Source organism: Globicephala melas, chromosome 1 (genome assembly GCF_963455315.2).
Source record: "Globicephala melas chromosome 1, mGloMel1.2, whole genome shotgun sequence".
Classification (NCBI taxonomy): Eukaryota; Metazoa; Chordata; class Mammalia; order Artiodactyla; family Delphinidae; genus Globicephala; species Globicephala melas.
The window spans coordinates 167,127,204-167,141,951 of NC_083314.1; the positions used below are offsets into that span (position 1 = coordinate 167,127,204).

The 14,748-nt window shown below is 49.0% G+C and overlaps 1 protein-coding gene across 3 annotated transcripts in view; it reads right to left on the reverse strand.

Annotated features, from left to right (window-relative positions):
* Nucleotides 1–6,065: 6,065 nt before the first annotated feature.
* ARID1A (AT-rich interaction domain 1A) overlaps nucleotides 6,066–14,748 on the reverse strand; it is a 73,615-nt gene continuing 64,932 nt past the window's right edge. For 2 of the 3 annotated variants that reach the window (XM_060309325.2, XM_030873385.3), the window contains exons 13-20: nucleotides 13,995–14,127; nucleotides 13,645–13,820; nucleotides 13,187–13,337; nucleotides 12,954–13,100; nucleotides 12,773–12,869; nucleotides 11,412–12,297; nucleotides 10,916–11,046; nucleotides 6,066–9,169 (exon numbers count right to left, since the gene is read on the reverse strand). In XM_060309325.2, the coding sequence (XP_060165308.1) occupies nucleotides 7,439–9,169; nucleotides 10,916–11,046; nucleotides 11,412–12,297; nucleotides 12,773–12,869; nucleotides 12,954–13,100; nucleotides 13,187–13,337; nucleotides 13,645–13,820; nucleotides 13,995–14,127 (3,452 nt within the window). In that variant the 3' untranslated portion in view covers nucleotides 6,066–7,438. The remainder of the gene's footprint in view (nucleotides 9,170–10,915; nucleotides 11,047–11,411; nucleotides 12,298–12,772; nucleotides 12,870–12,953; nucleotides 13,101–13,186; nucleotides 13,338–13,644; nucleotides 13,821–13,994; nucleotides 14,128–14,748) is intronic. The other variant, XM_030873377.3, reaches the window with a different exon arrangement.

Sequence of the window (14,748 nt, forward strand, 5' to 3'; positions counted from 1 at the left end):
AGAACGACCCCCAGGACTGCTTTCTCCTTCCTTACTCAAGCAGTTTCTCTCTCGTAGAAAGTGGGCCCAAAAAAGCAGAAGAAAGAAAGAAGCTAACTCAACAGAACTGTCTGTGCGGGAGGAGCGGCCAGTTGGGAACCCTGTAACGGAAACTGTTAGAACAGCTTTGCACCCTCCTTAAAGGAAATAGATAATAAATCCTTCTCCGTTGGTGGATTTCTCGTTTCTCAGGATTCCAAAGCCGCCTGTGGTTTCAGTTATCTGCCCTCCAAACGAAGCTAGGGTCTGGGTTAGCCTCTGGCCACAGCCCTGGCGGAGGGAGGGCTTTATCTTCCGCAACAGCTACTACTGTGGGTGGGAACAAAAGAGGTGGTTGCTCTCGCTCCAGGCGAAGACAGCGAATCCACAGCAGTTCTCTGGGGGCCAGGGACTGTGCCTTTTGATTCTTTATAGCTCATTTCAGGCCCTGGGACCTGAACTGCCCTCAGGTATTTGTTGTGTGTAAGGTGGATAAATCACGTTTTAGTTGTGGTGTGTTGAAGGAGAAGGGGGAAAATGGAGTTTAGAACCCCAGGTTTTTCGGTGACACACCCTTGCTCTCAGCTCCGGAGGGATGTGAGTGAATCGGCAGAGCCGTGGGGCACACTCGTGCCTGGGGCCTAAGCTTGTGGCTTGGATCTCTAGAAGTCTGTGAGGCTCCAAGCAGTACTGTGTTTGCAGAGACAAAACTGAGAAATGAACTATCCTTCCTTTGTGGATTCACAGGGAAAAAGACATGCATTCTTTAGGTTCCCTCTGTTCACACCAAATTCCCTCAAAAATCTGTTTGTAAAAAGGACAGGGGTCTCTTTTGACACATCAGAATGTTTTTTAAAAGCTCAACTGTCACCCTTTAGAGGTAGAACTTTGTCCAGCTCTTCAGCCCTACTTTCTTGCAATCTCTCCTTCCTTTCCTTCTCTACTACCCACCCCCCTTCTCTTCCGCTCTGTTTCCTGTTTCATTTTCTGGCTGCTGCTCCAACTGGAAAACAAGGAAGCTGAATCTTGTGCTCTCAAAGCTCTGGCTTGTCAGAATGGAAGAGGACTAGGTGGGGTGGGAGGGGTTCTGGGCCTTCAAGGCTGTGAGTAAGTAGTGGAGGAGGCAGCTCTCTCCAGTCTGCTTTTAGAGTCTGCAGCTAAAATGGAGCCTGCATCTACACAGGGAGCCCCTGAGCGGCCAGCACTGTGGGAGAGCTGGAGAGACAGGGACGTATCCCAGGGCTCCCAAAAGATTCTACACCGCCCAAACACTTCCATAAAGAAGTAGATATGCCACACCACCAAGAAACGGTTTCATAATACAAATCCCGGACCAAATTAAACAATGTAAGCAGTGCATCGCTGTTTCTAGACTCCTAGAATGTAAGAGACAGCATTTGTTTCTGAACTTGCCTGGCTCTGCTCTTGCTGTTTCCCCCGTTTGAAATGCTTCACTGCCGACCACTCTTTGGCCAACGCACCAAATTCAGGTCTCAGCTGAAATGTCACCTCCTTGGAGAAGCTTTCTCTGTCTACCCAGCCACAACTACCACTCTGTACTATCCCATCACTGTTCTGCTTTCATCATAGCACTTATTATCACCTGGTTGTCCTGTCCATGAATTTTCCTCATTTCATTGTCTGTTTTCCTCTTAGGGAATGCAAGCTCTATGAGAGCAGGGGCCTTGTTCACCAAAGTGTTACCAGCACTTAGAACAATGCCTTGCACATTGTGTGTACTCAGTAAGGAACTAGTGAATAAATCCGTTTGTTTAACCTGATACCTGCATTTTATGGATGAGGGAACTAAGGCTCGGGAAGAAGTGACTGGCCTGAAGTTACACAGCTGGGGGCAGAGGTGGGATTTGAATTCAGGTCTTCAGCCTCCCTGGCTGTTTTGTTTTGTTTTTTACCACCCCACAGTATTTTAATCTTTCTCAGGTTTACCTCTTTCCCTCTCTTCCTTTTTTTCCCCACACAACTAAGAGTCTTTACGGGCTATGCCGAGAATTCTACATAAGGCACACCAAGTCTTAACAGCTCCTACCTACTCTTTCCTCCATTAAATCACAGTTTTATCTTTTTGATTTGTTCAACGAAATAGGAGTGCCTACTATGGGATGGGGATGAGGCTGTAACACTAAGCAAGACAGACACAGTCCTTGTCCTCATGGAGATGATAGTATCATCTACCTTATGGATTTTATAGTGCTTGGCACAAAGTGCTTGATAAACATGAGCTGTCAGGTCCAGTGGTTAAGAATCCGCCTTCCAAGGCAGGGGACACGGGTTGAATCCCTGATTGGGGAACTAAGATCCCACATGCCGTGGGGCAACTAAGCCCACACGCCACAACTAGAGAGCCTGAGTGCCGCAACTACAGAGCCCACACACTCTGAAGCACGCACGCCACAACTAGAGAGAAGCCCGTGCGCCGCAATGAAACATCCAACGTGCCACAACTAAGACCCGACGCAACCAAAAATAAATAAATATTTTATTTTAAAAAAAGGTGCACCGTTACAACTCCCTGAACAAAAAGGGGAGCAAGTGATTTTCCCACTGAAGATGTGAAGGAAGTTTAGGAGTTCTCATGGAGCACTCACTTCCCTGGAGCAACCTGACGACTCATTTTTCTCTGTAGCTGCTTTGCTCTGCTGCCACATCTGGAGATGGCCTTGGCCATCTCTCAGTAACTCAGCTTCCAGACACCAAACTTTCCGTGGTCCTAATCTTAGGGGAATGACGGAGTAGCTGATCCTGATCTTGGCTTTGAGGCCAGGCCATTATGGGACAAAAGTGAGCACACTGGCCTCTGATTCTGTCACTGCCAGCTGTTAGCAGGCAGGGCTAATGCCTGTGATGACAGGCAGCTGTACCTTACCCAAACTTTATGCTACTTCTTTTCGTGCGGATTCTTTTCGTGGGCATTCGTTGGCAGTTTCCAAGGATGCTGGATGACACTTAAATCCATGCTGAAACTAGGGGTGGCACCAGTCAGGTCTTGGACATTTACCAGAAGCATCCTTTTTGGCTCTGGCCATACATATCACTTGAGGATGCCCATCCACCCTGGGACAAGGACCCCACCCTTCCTCCCAATTTCAGGAGCCAAAATGCTGATCATTTAAAGGCCACGGATACTAGGTGTTTTTCACCCTTTCTTCGGTGTTTGCCTTTCGGTAGTTAGAAAACCTTGACCCCACCGAGAGGCCCAGTGGGAAGGGCCTTAGCCACTTGGGGGTGGTAGTGGCCGCAAGGCAAAAGAGCCAATGAGGTTGAGAGTATTGTTTAGGCTGGACTTGGCTGCTCTCCAGCCTTGAAAGAAGGTTACGGTCACTTGCGGGGCTGGGGAGGGAGGAGCCTGGGAAAAGAACTACTTACTGGCCACACCCCTGGGTTCTCTACTGGCGAGGTTCTATTTACTTCTCAAAAGCAAGTTACTCACAGCTCAGTGGCTAGCAGCCCTTTCGGCCTGCGCCTGCGGTAACTCCAGTCAGAAACTGGACACCAGGCTAGGCTCCTCCTGCATTGCAGGAGAGCAGATGAAAAGAACCCAGGAAACCAAACTCCTAGGCAATGCTCCACACACAGCCCAGAAATGCAGTTTCTTGACTAGAAATTGGAGTTTCAGAAGCCCAGAGCAAAAATAGCCAAGAGCAGTATTACTCACCAAAATATAGATACGAAAAGCTTGCCATTTAGTTTTTTTCCAGAAGAGTCCTAGGAAGGCATCTTAGTTGACAAACGTTAGCCAATTGTCTCTATTTCCCCCTCTCTCAATGGAGACGTATGAATTAGTCATTCCTGTCCCTGACCCAAATATTAACAACCACACTTAGTTTGATGAACACTTGACTGAAATTCCTGGGACAATTTTACCTCATGCTAAACACAGCAAAAAACGAATCTTGCCTGCTGTGCTCCACAGCTGGGTCCAGTTACTCCTGGTTGTTCTCCAACCCAGGAAGGAGGTGGAGTGTGGTGCATTAGGAAGAACTCGGGCCTTGGAGTCAGGGGGACCTTTGTGTGTGAACTCAAACAAGCTGCTTTCCTCAGCTGTAAAACGGGAGCCAGAATACTGACCTCACAGGCATGGGGCTGTTGTGGAATTATTTGATGTACTATGTCTGGTACACAAGTAGGTACTCAATAGAAATCTTTTGTCTTGTTTTGCTTCTAAGTGTCCACAATAATAGCATTTTCTCTGTTACTGTTTCTGGTTTCTCCATTGTCTCCCTAAGGAAGGAGATGAATAGAGAAGCTATATATTGCAACATTAGCCTTATAAATGTAACTGCATCTGGCCAACATCTACCATTTCATTCAGCAGCTACTTAGTAAGTGGCTACTATGTGCCAGGCTGTTCTGCAGGACAGGGATATAGCAATGAACCAAATAAATCCCCTGCCCTCAGAGACCTTACATTAATTACAGTGGAAGACAGTAGGTAAGTACAATATACAGTAAGCCAGATGGTAAAAAGTGCTATAAAGAAAAATCAAGCAGAGAAGGGAAATGAGGCAGGGGAACAGATTGCTATCTTATTTTATTATTTTTTTTGGCCGCACCACGCGGCATGCAGAGCTTCCCCAACCAGGGATCAGACCCGTGCCCCCTGCAGTGGAAGCACAGAGTCTCAACCACTGGACCACCAGGGAAGTCCCAGATTGCTATTTTAAATAAGGTGGCCAGGGAAAGATTCACCGAGCTGATATTTGAGCAAAGACCTGAAGGAGATGAGGACTTGAGCCATGCCATTTTATCTGGTGATAACAGCTCTGTATGGTGGAACAAGCAATGGGGAAGAGAGAAGACCAAAGAGGTAACAGTAAGATAGATAACTGAGGGCCATTGTAGGTCACTACAAGGATCTGGACTTTTACTCAGAGTAAGGCTGAAGCACCGAAGGATTCTGACCTTGGGTTTTAAAGGCAGCATTCTGGTTGCTATGTTGAAAATAGGTTCAAACACCAGGCAAAGCAGAAGCAGGGAGGCCAGTTTGGAGGATATTTTGAGTTCAAGAAAGATATGATGGTGTCTTGAACTAGTGGTAGTAGCTGGACTGAGGATTATTTTTTGAAGAGAGCTAACAGACTGGATGTGGAAATGAAAGGAGTCAAGGATGTTTTTGGCCAAGCGATGGAGTTGCCATTTCCTGAGAAAACTATGGGAGAAGCAGGTTTCTAGGGGAAGACAGGGCATCTTAGGCATATTCATATTAAACTTTCAAGCAGAGATGTCAAGAAGGCAGCTGAGGGCTACCCTGGTGGCACAGTGGTTAGGGATCCGCCTGCCAATGCAGGGGACACGAATTCAAGCCCTGGTCCGGGAAGATCCCACATGCCATGGAGCAACTCGGCCCACATGCCACAACTACTGGGCCTGCACTCTACAGCCCATGAGCCACAACTACTGAAGCCCGTGCGCCTACAGCCCATGCTTTGCAACAAGAGAAGCCACCGCACGTGCACCACGATGAATAGTGGCCCCTGCTCGCTGCAACTAGGGAAAGCCCACGCGCAGCAACAGACCCAACGCAGCCATAAATAAATAAATAAATAGATAAATAGATTAAACATTTTTTTAAAAAGGCAGCTGAATGCTCTAATCTGGAATCAGGGAAGAGCGCTGGTCTGGAGAAATTAATGGTTAAGTTGGAGGCTGACTCCAGATAATGGTCTTTTAAAATATTTCTAAGAAAAATGGAGATCCTCCCTTTGCCAACTATTTCCGAAAGTTTTCTCCTAGAGTATCATCAATTTCTTTGGCTACTTAAACCCACTTTACTTCAAGAGGCTAACAAGCTTTTTATGCCTAGAACTTCTTCTGCAGGTAAAATCATCTCTACAGCTCTCTTAAAGTCAGACTTACACTGTGGAAGGTCAAGTGAATATGGTGCAGAAATGACAGGGTCCAGGATGCCACCATTTAGGGAGAGAGTATACCAAGGGGGACTCGCAAGGACAGGACCAGCTCCCCAACACCCCCAAAAGGGTCAAGATTTTAAACAGTTTAAAAATAAAAAGCTTCACAAACGTCTTACCAAGATTTAATGTACATTTATTCTTAACACGTGGAACATATAGTATAAAGATTTCATACTGAATAAATGATATTCATTAAGCCAAAAAAGGAAAAAAGGAGGAATTTACATCAAGTTTTAGCTACATTGTTTGAAATACAAATATGCAGATTTTATCACTGAAAAAATCTCAATTGTGTTTCTTCATCAGGAACTTCAACTGAACCTAGAACTTTTTCACACCTCGATTAGAAAGAAAACAAAACAAAACAAAAACCCAGAAAAAAATAAACTATAAGTTGATTGGCTGCTGAGACAGCAAGGACTTTTTACAGAGACCTGTACAGCATCGCACCAAGAGGGGCGATGTCTGGCAAGAGATTAAATAGCTGTGTCTCGCTTTGTGCAGGTCACCAACTTGTTAACTCGTCATACTATAAAGGGGTAGCTGGGAGGGGGTCCAAACTGTGGGGATCCAAGGGTATGTGCAATGTACAACGTCATATATATACACACGTGGCAGCGCAGCCGCTGCAGCTAAAGGTTAAAACCAGTTCTAAGAGGTGATCTCAGGGTTATTCATACAATCAAGGAGGAGAGAAAGAGGTCAGGGTGTTGTAGGTTCACACATGATACTTTGGGGGAAAAGCCTTTTTTTTTTTTTTTCTCCTCAACGTTTAACTAAAAACATTTTTAAAAACTACAGCTTGCTGCTGACCCAGCGTTTTCTCTTGTTTCCATGTGAGACATTATTATTACAGTATGTTTACAGTATCAGGTGTACAGTACAGTACATGAAAGGGTCTACACTCTACTGCACAGGCCTCTCCAGTGAACAGGGTTTGTCCACAACTGCGAACTTCTCGGTTCCTGCAAGATTGTGAATGTACAACAATAAACCATACACAGTTCAGCAGTCACCATTTTTGTCCTTCAGGGGTTTTTTTTTGTTTTTTTTTTTCCTTTTTTTTTTTGTTTTTTTGTTTTTTGTTTTTTTTAACCATTAAAAACATTATGAAATGTGGCATCCCCTTGATGCAAGGACTGGGAAAGCCATTTTTATTTTTATTTTTTTTTCCCCAAACTCACTGTAAACGACAGTAACTTTGGTTAAAATAAAAAAAGTCTTCTATGTAGGCAGAGCTTTGTCTTTTCAAATAGGGCAGGGTCCTGAGGGGAGTAAAGTGAGGACAGGGAATAGAAAGATCGGGAGGAAGAAGGGGCGAGAAGGAAGAGAAAAGAGAAATAGGAGAGACTTTTTTTTCCAAGGGAGAAGCTGGACAGCACAGGGTAAACTGGATTCTGAGGTGGTTTTGCATAAATAAAGGGCAACAGTCAGTTTCTAAGTTCTCCACACACGCACACGCACACAGGGAGGGAGGTGTCCCACGGCTGTCATGACTGGCCAATCAAAAACAGTACATCGCAAATGACTTGTGAAACCAATGAGTTCATCAACGGTGATACCGAGATGTCCAACAGCCGTGACTCATACAGCGTGAACTCCGAGTGGTTCTCGTCCACCTTGGCCAGGGCCAGCAGCGCACGGGCAGCCCGTCGCATCATGTCCACACTAGTTGGCTCAAAGGGCGGGTTCTGCATGTGGAGCAGGCTGGCCTGGCTCTGCTGGAACTGTGTGGCAGCAAGGCTATCCTCCAGGAAGCCCAGGAGGTTGCCGATGCTGCCTTTCTGCACTGCAATGGCACGGGCCGCCAGGCTGTCACCCTGTGCCAGGTTGGCTAGCAGTACCACAGCCATCTCCCGGCACACCGGGTTCTTTCGGTCACTGAGGAAGCGCACCATGGTGCTGTACAACTTCTCCAGGCGGCTGAAGGGGGGTGTGGCCAGGATCAGGTCCACATTGTTGTCCTGGATGCTGAGTTTGCTGAGGGTTTCCAAGACCAGTCTCTGTGGGGAGAGGACGGCGTTGGGGCCCAGGGTGGAGAAGGGGTCCTGGGCTTCAGCTGAAGGGCAGACTGCCCAGTGTAGGAGTCCATCCAGGACAGGCAGGCAAATGCTCTCTGGGTATGGGGAGAGGTCCAACTGCCCCGAAATGTTGGCGAGCGTGACCAAGGTGTTTTCCCGAAGCATCTCCAAGCAGTCCCACCACCACTCCACTTTGTTGCAGCTCACCCCTTGGTCCTGCTCCTCCTCCTTCTCGTAAGTCAGTGGCGCCTGCTTCCGTTCCGGGTGCTTGTGGTGCAGAAGGATCAGCTTGCCCAGGATGAGCAGCAGCCCCGGGTGCTTGGACATCTCAAAGTCGTTGCCTGGCACAAATGACAGACTTCGGATGGTATTGGAGACACAGACGCAGCGTTTGGCAAGGGAATCCTGCCAGTCCAGAAGGGTACACAGTGGGGTCTCATCTTTACTGTGGGGTTCATCCTCTAGGATCTTGATGTTCCGATGGCTCTGTGCTGGGCTGATGCCAAATGGAAACTTGCTGCTTTCCTTGGTGGCCTCTACACTCTTAGCTCCCTCCTCGGTCAGTGTGCTAGACCGGGTGGACAACATGTCATCCATAGTGGCTGTGATCCGTTTTTCTGGAGGGCCATCAGTCGGGGGGCCCTCCTGCTCTGTTGTCCCTGGTGTACCCTCTACTGCTGTGACATACTTCCGAGTGACTGGTGGGCAGGGTACATGAGGCCGGGAAGGCAGCAGCTCTGTTTTGCTCTCAAAGTGGGTCTGGATATGCTCAGTGGTGTCCCCCCCACCAATCCGCCAGTGCAGCAAGCCACTGTCAAACTCCTGCACGCGCCCAAGCTTATCTGAGCAGTCCACCACGAACGGGTCATTCTTTTGCACGATCTTTACTGGAAGCCTGTCAAACTTACTAATCAGTTTCTCCTCACTATTCTCTGAGGCGGCTTTGTCCTTGCCCGCAAAGGCCATCTCCTCATCATTTTCAATTACTTCCTCCTCTTCTTCCTCCTCTAGTTTGGGACCTAGAAGGTCTTCCTCCTCCACCCCCTCCATAGGAGCCGGACTAGACGCTTTACTGAATCTCCCAGGGTCCAGTAGTGTTCTCTGTCCTGGGTCACCCACCTCATACTCCTTTAAAATGCCAAAGATCTCAATCAGGCAACGTCGGAAATATTCCACAAGGAGCTCTAGCAACCCTGGGAGCTAGAAGAGAAAGAACAGGAAATAAATTAAGGGAGAAAAGTGGGCTAAGAAGAGAATCCTTGACTTGAGAGGCCTGCCAAGGTCTTCTATCTAATCTCCCCTCTTCCCTTCTAGGTCAGATGTCTGTATCACTGGGAGAGTCAGAGTTCTCCTTTCCCAAAGGCTCTCCACAAATCAAGTCATTTGAACTCTCCTCTGCTTAGCACAAAATTCTTCCTTCTGCCCAAACAATCTTCACACAAGCCTGCTTCAGCAGATGGACCACTGACCAGCAACCCTGCACCTCACCTACCAGTGCCACCCACCTCTCAGCCTCACCTTTCTCAACCAATTTCTGCTTCTCTTCACCAGGCCCAGTTTCCTACCCGTTGGTCACTGCCATTGTCCCTCTTAGGACACTCTCTACATTCCATTGCCGAGTGGAGCCCAAGGCTAGGCATGGTGGGATAACACCTTCCAACACAATGCAGGGTGGACAGATATTCATTTGCTCTCTTCCCCAAGCTCCCCAACTTTTCCAGGAGGCTGGACCTCTGTGCGTCATGTAACATAATGAGTGGGATGAGGCTTATATTCTCTAAACACTGTTCCAAGCTGGTGCTAGACAGACCCAAATTTCAGCTTAGATTCTGTACAGGCCATTTACTACTCCCAGCAGAAAACATTAATCTCCAGTCAGATTAATCTCTGGTTAAAGAGTACAGCAGAAAGGAAAACACAGGGCTTTAGACTTAAACAAAGACGCAGGTTTGAATCCTGGCTTCCCCAGGAACTATCTGTATGATTTAAACTCTCTGAGCTGTAGCTTTCCTATCTTTCCACTGAAAATGATGCACATTCCTAAACTTTACAGGCTTGTTCTAACGTCTAAATGGAATATGTCAAGTGCCTGGCTTATGGAAATTGCTCCATCAATATTTGTTCCTTTTCTTTCTCATGGGAAGCAGGCTTTGGATTCAGAAAGACTGCTAACAGCTGTGTGAACCTGGGCAAAGATAAGACTCTGAGCCTATTTACTCATCTCTAAGAGGCCACATCTGCCTCAGAAGGCTGCAGTGAGGATGACACAAAAGAAAATATGAAGTACCTAGCACAAAGTGAGGGCACAGTAAATGGGAACTATTAATAACGATGCCGCCCTAGTCAACTCCTAAACAGATGGGCTGGTAGGTCCTGAGGATGATCAAAAGAAAGAGTAGGATAGTGCAGAAGAAACTCTTCCCAGCTGAGAAAACTCCAGGTGCGTGTCTATGGAGAAAAGGTCTGGAAAACCACCTCTACATTAACTGCCCCCCCAGCCCCCGCCCAGCAGCGTGCACTTCTTTACCCTTCCCATTCTACACCTTAGGAAAAATGGGATCAAGAAAGACCTCTTCTATTCGGAGTGGATGAAGAAAGAAAGGGAAAATAAAGAAACTGCTCTACTCACTGACAGACAACAGGTTCTTCTTGGTAGTCTAAAAAATATGGTGTCCTCACTGACGTCAACAGAATCTGCATTTCTTACCAATACCAACAAGTTTCTCCCTTTGAAGTCAATCCTGATTGACTAAATTACACAATTATTGTTCTCAGTATTCTAGGCCCATGGCTGGTGGCAAAGTACTGGCATAGAAGGTATCAGACAGCAAGTGAGAGAAAGGAGACCATGTTGGCCAGGGATGGCTTAATTCCCTGGTCACTTAGCATCATCTCCTTCAAGAAGATCCCAGGCCCTCCCAATCTTCCCCGGGCACCTGTACTCACCTGACTGAGGTTGAAAGTCATGATGCTGTTGTCATCATACAGCAGGATGTTAATGGTGTCTAATGCCCACGTGCTCTCTGCCAGCAGCCCAGACTTGAGGGACATCATTACCCGCCATGCCTCCGGGGTTCCTGAAATAAACCTCCACGTCGTCCATCCACCAAGCCCAGGTTGGCAGGAGGCACCCCCCACCCCAGAGCTGGCTCATCCGTCAGGCTACTCTGAAGAGAACACATGGTGAGAGGCAGTTCCAATCTGGGAGATGACACACATCTGCCCCTCATGGCTTCTAGGCTCTCTTAGGACATCACTGTGTGGCAATTGCTTTAGTAAAGCCTGACATCAGCTGATTTCTTCCTTACCCAAAGTTCTTTGGCTCTACTTTAGTCAACACTGGACCAGATTTTAATTCATCCAGAACATCAGGATGGAGAGAGAACAATGAACAAGATGTAAAGAGGCAGATTAAGCAACCCAATCAAGGAGGTCTCCTTACCGATGTCTTTCATCGTGAGCCGCCTCCTCTGCTTCAACACAGGCTGTGTGGCTTCAACAGAGCCAGGTGGGAAGGTGATGTCCCGCCGAATCATAGGGGGCTGCACAGGGGCAGGTGCTATGTGTGAGGCAGGTACTGGGGGACCTGCCTTCTGCATCTTCATCCCGGAGTGCAGGAATGGAGACTTGCTAGGAGAGGTGCGGTTCTCCATTGGCCGGGGCAGGGGAGCAGGGCTGGATACCTGAGGAATGTGATTCTGCATGCTTGGTGGGGGCTGGTAGTTGGATGGAGGGGGCCTTGTCATGGGGGGCACGGGGGCAGAAGGACCATATGGGGGCTGGCGTGTGCCATGGGAAGGCCATGGGCCTTCATGGTTGGCTCTCTGATCCGTGTGCAGCATTTCATCTGTTCGGTTCACGCCATGATAGGCAGCACCTTGCGGGGCAGAGCCCGTGCTCTGCCTGTTGGCGTAACTGTAGGTCATGTCATTACGCCCCTGCCACATGGTGCCTTGCTGAGCAACCTCAGCCGATGCCTGTATGGGGCCGCCCATCATCTGCGGTGGCATGTTCTGCTGGGCACTGGAGCCAGGGGGTGCTGAGACACGGTCTCGGCCAAACTGGAATGGAAACTGGTTCTGGGGGCCGCCTGCTGGTCGGCGCTCAGTAGCAGCAGTGGCAGGATAGGCATTGCCATACTGGTTGTACACATCTTGCTGAGGGGAAGGCTGAGCAGCTTGTTGCTGGCTGGCAGGCTGGGGCTGGGCTGGGGGCAACTGCTGCTGCTGGGGCTGCCCCTGCCCCGTGCTGTACGGCACACTGTACATCTCCCCTTCGTGCCTCTTGGCAGGAGGGCCATATGTGCCATCCATCGGCCGCTTGTAATTCTAAGACGGGGACAAGCACAGGAAAGGTTAATACTCTGCACTCAGGGACACAAGACCCACAGCTGCCCAGATGCTACACCAGACACCTGCTGGGCTTACTTCTGCCCCTCTAGAAGAGAGGACACAGACTCCAAGGGAACAAAGGAATCACCTTTATGAGTTATCTTTTGAAGTTGTTTCTGAAAGCAAGAATCATTCTCTATTCCCTCTGGCTCTCCCTTGCTCTAAGTAGAAAAATGTGGAAAAGTTCAAAACTCAAAATAAGGCCTGTTTCTAACCCTTTTGGAGAACTAGAGACGGGACTAGACTCCAAACAGGGAAGAGACTGAGGGCCTGGCTCTTCAGACAGAAGCGGCCATCGGGGTGGGAGAAGAACACCAAAGAATCTAAAGTGGACTTCACAGACTGCACAACTTAGCCTTCTAACGGGCTCTCGGGGGAACCTGTGTGTCAGCTCACCCGCTACCCTCCTCACCTGCTGCTGCTGCTGATACATCGTGGTCTGCTGGCTGGGGAAGGGGCTGCTGGAAGGGGTGCCTTGAGCGGAGAACTGATTGCCATAGGAATCATGTCTGCAGGAAGGAGAGAAACAGAGGATCAGGGTGGGAAGTGGGGAAGCCTGAGCCACAGTGGCACTGAGACCAGGTTTTACTTACCGTTGCTGCTGCGGCTGCGGCTGCGGCTGCGGCTGTGCGGGGTAACGGCTAGGAGAATACATCCCCGAGTCTGGGTTGGAAGGCATGAGATTCGGCTGTGGGGCTGCAGTGCCCATGTTTCCCTCGGGTCCTATTCCGGGCTCCGTCCTAAACAAAATTGGAGAAGCAGGTTGAGTCCATGATAGTTGTGGGGTGCTGGTGTGGGACAGGGGTGGGAGGTGGGGCGTGCTTACCTCACTCTGTCATAAGGACCTCCATAGGGATAGTGCTGTCGCGGTCCCATCGCCACATTTCCCAGCCCAGGGCCGGCAGCTCGACTGTAGGGGTCCCCCATCCCGCCGTTAGGGCCCTGACCTGAGGACATGAAGGGATCACTCCCCGGAGCTAAGAGCAAAAGGGAAGACGATGAGCAAACTGGTTCGTCAGTAGGCGTAGCAGCCTATACCTTGCCTGCCCCAAAGACCCAGGCCCTCTTCAGAGCTCAGGTTTGTACCAGGTCTTTAACAGAGATCTAAAATGGCCCCAACCAGCAAAGAAAACACACTGATAAAGGGATGACAAGGTGAGGCCAGGGAGAGGGAGACAAGAAGGGAGGATGGCTCGACAAGAAACCTTAAATCACTCTCAAGTCTACCCACCGCCCCCGCAATTCCCCGTCCTCAAGGAAGTAAGGCAAACAGCAGTTGGTCACCTTTCCTCATGCTGCCATAAGGATCCTTATTTGGCTCGTAGGACATGCGCCCCATCATGTCAGAGGTATTCATACTGGGCTGGTACCCAGGGTTTGGAGTCATGGAATTCCGCTTTTGGAATGTGGGGTCACTTCCATCAGGAAAGGCATCCTGGATCCCGACCGAATTGCTCCTGCTCCAGAGTGAGGAAAGCCAATTAGACCCCAAATAAAGGAATTCCTCCAATAATGCAAGGCACATGGGAGTCACTGGTTGGACAGGCAGAGCAGGGACCGCCCTGGGCTGCACAGGAGCTCATGCACTTCTGTCCAGGATCCCCCAAACCACCTGTCCCTGTTCCAGGCCTTACCTCATGCCTGGCAAGGGGGGGATCTGGCTGTGTGGTGTGGATGCTGGAGTTGGTGGCTTCAGGTCTCCTCCTTCTGCCATGGAACTGCTGGTTGACTGAGGTGTCTGTGGCCCCTGCATTGACCCTGATCCCGCTGTGGACAGAGATGCAGGGTGAGCAGGAAAGTGTTTAACTCTCACAGCAACACACAAATGCCCTAGGATCTCTTTGAAGCAGATCATTATAAGGCTAGAACTAGGGTTCTTTAAAACCTAAATAACCCTCCTCAAGAGAGGATCTGCAAGGCCAGTAATAAAGAAGGAAATCTGAGAGCGCTATCGCTTTTTGCTGCTGTTCACATTTGGAGACCAGGAGTGGTGTGGCGATGCCATCAACATGCTGGTGATTCCTTGAGTCTGTCAGCTTCCCTGACTACTTTTCTTTACTTCCCCCAAGGACCCTACCTAACCTATAACACATTGTTATGCTGGTACACAAGCTCCCAGTAAGAGGCCCTGGAATGCTAGATGGGGAGGTTCCATCTTGCCCCAAACCTGCAGAACACTGCAGGAGCCCAGGAACTCCTATTCTCAAGCATCTAACCCAGTGGCACTGTGCAGTTTCAAATGTTCCCTTAAGCTGATGAGCACAGAACTACCCATAATTAATGTCTCCATTAGCTACCATTCCCAGCAGCAGATATCCCACTGATTAGGCCTCCCCAGCTGATGAGTCATCTCAGGCACTCACTATACCCTCAGAGGTCAACACCAGG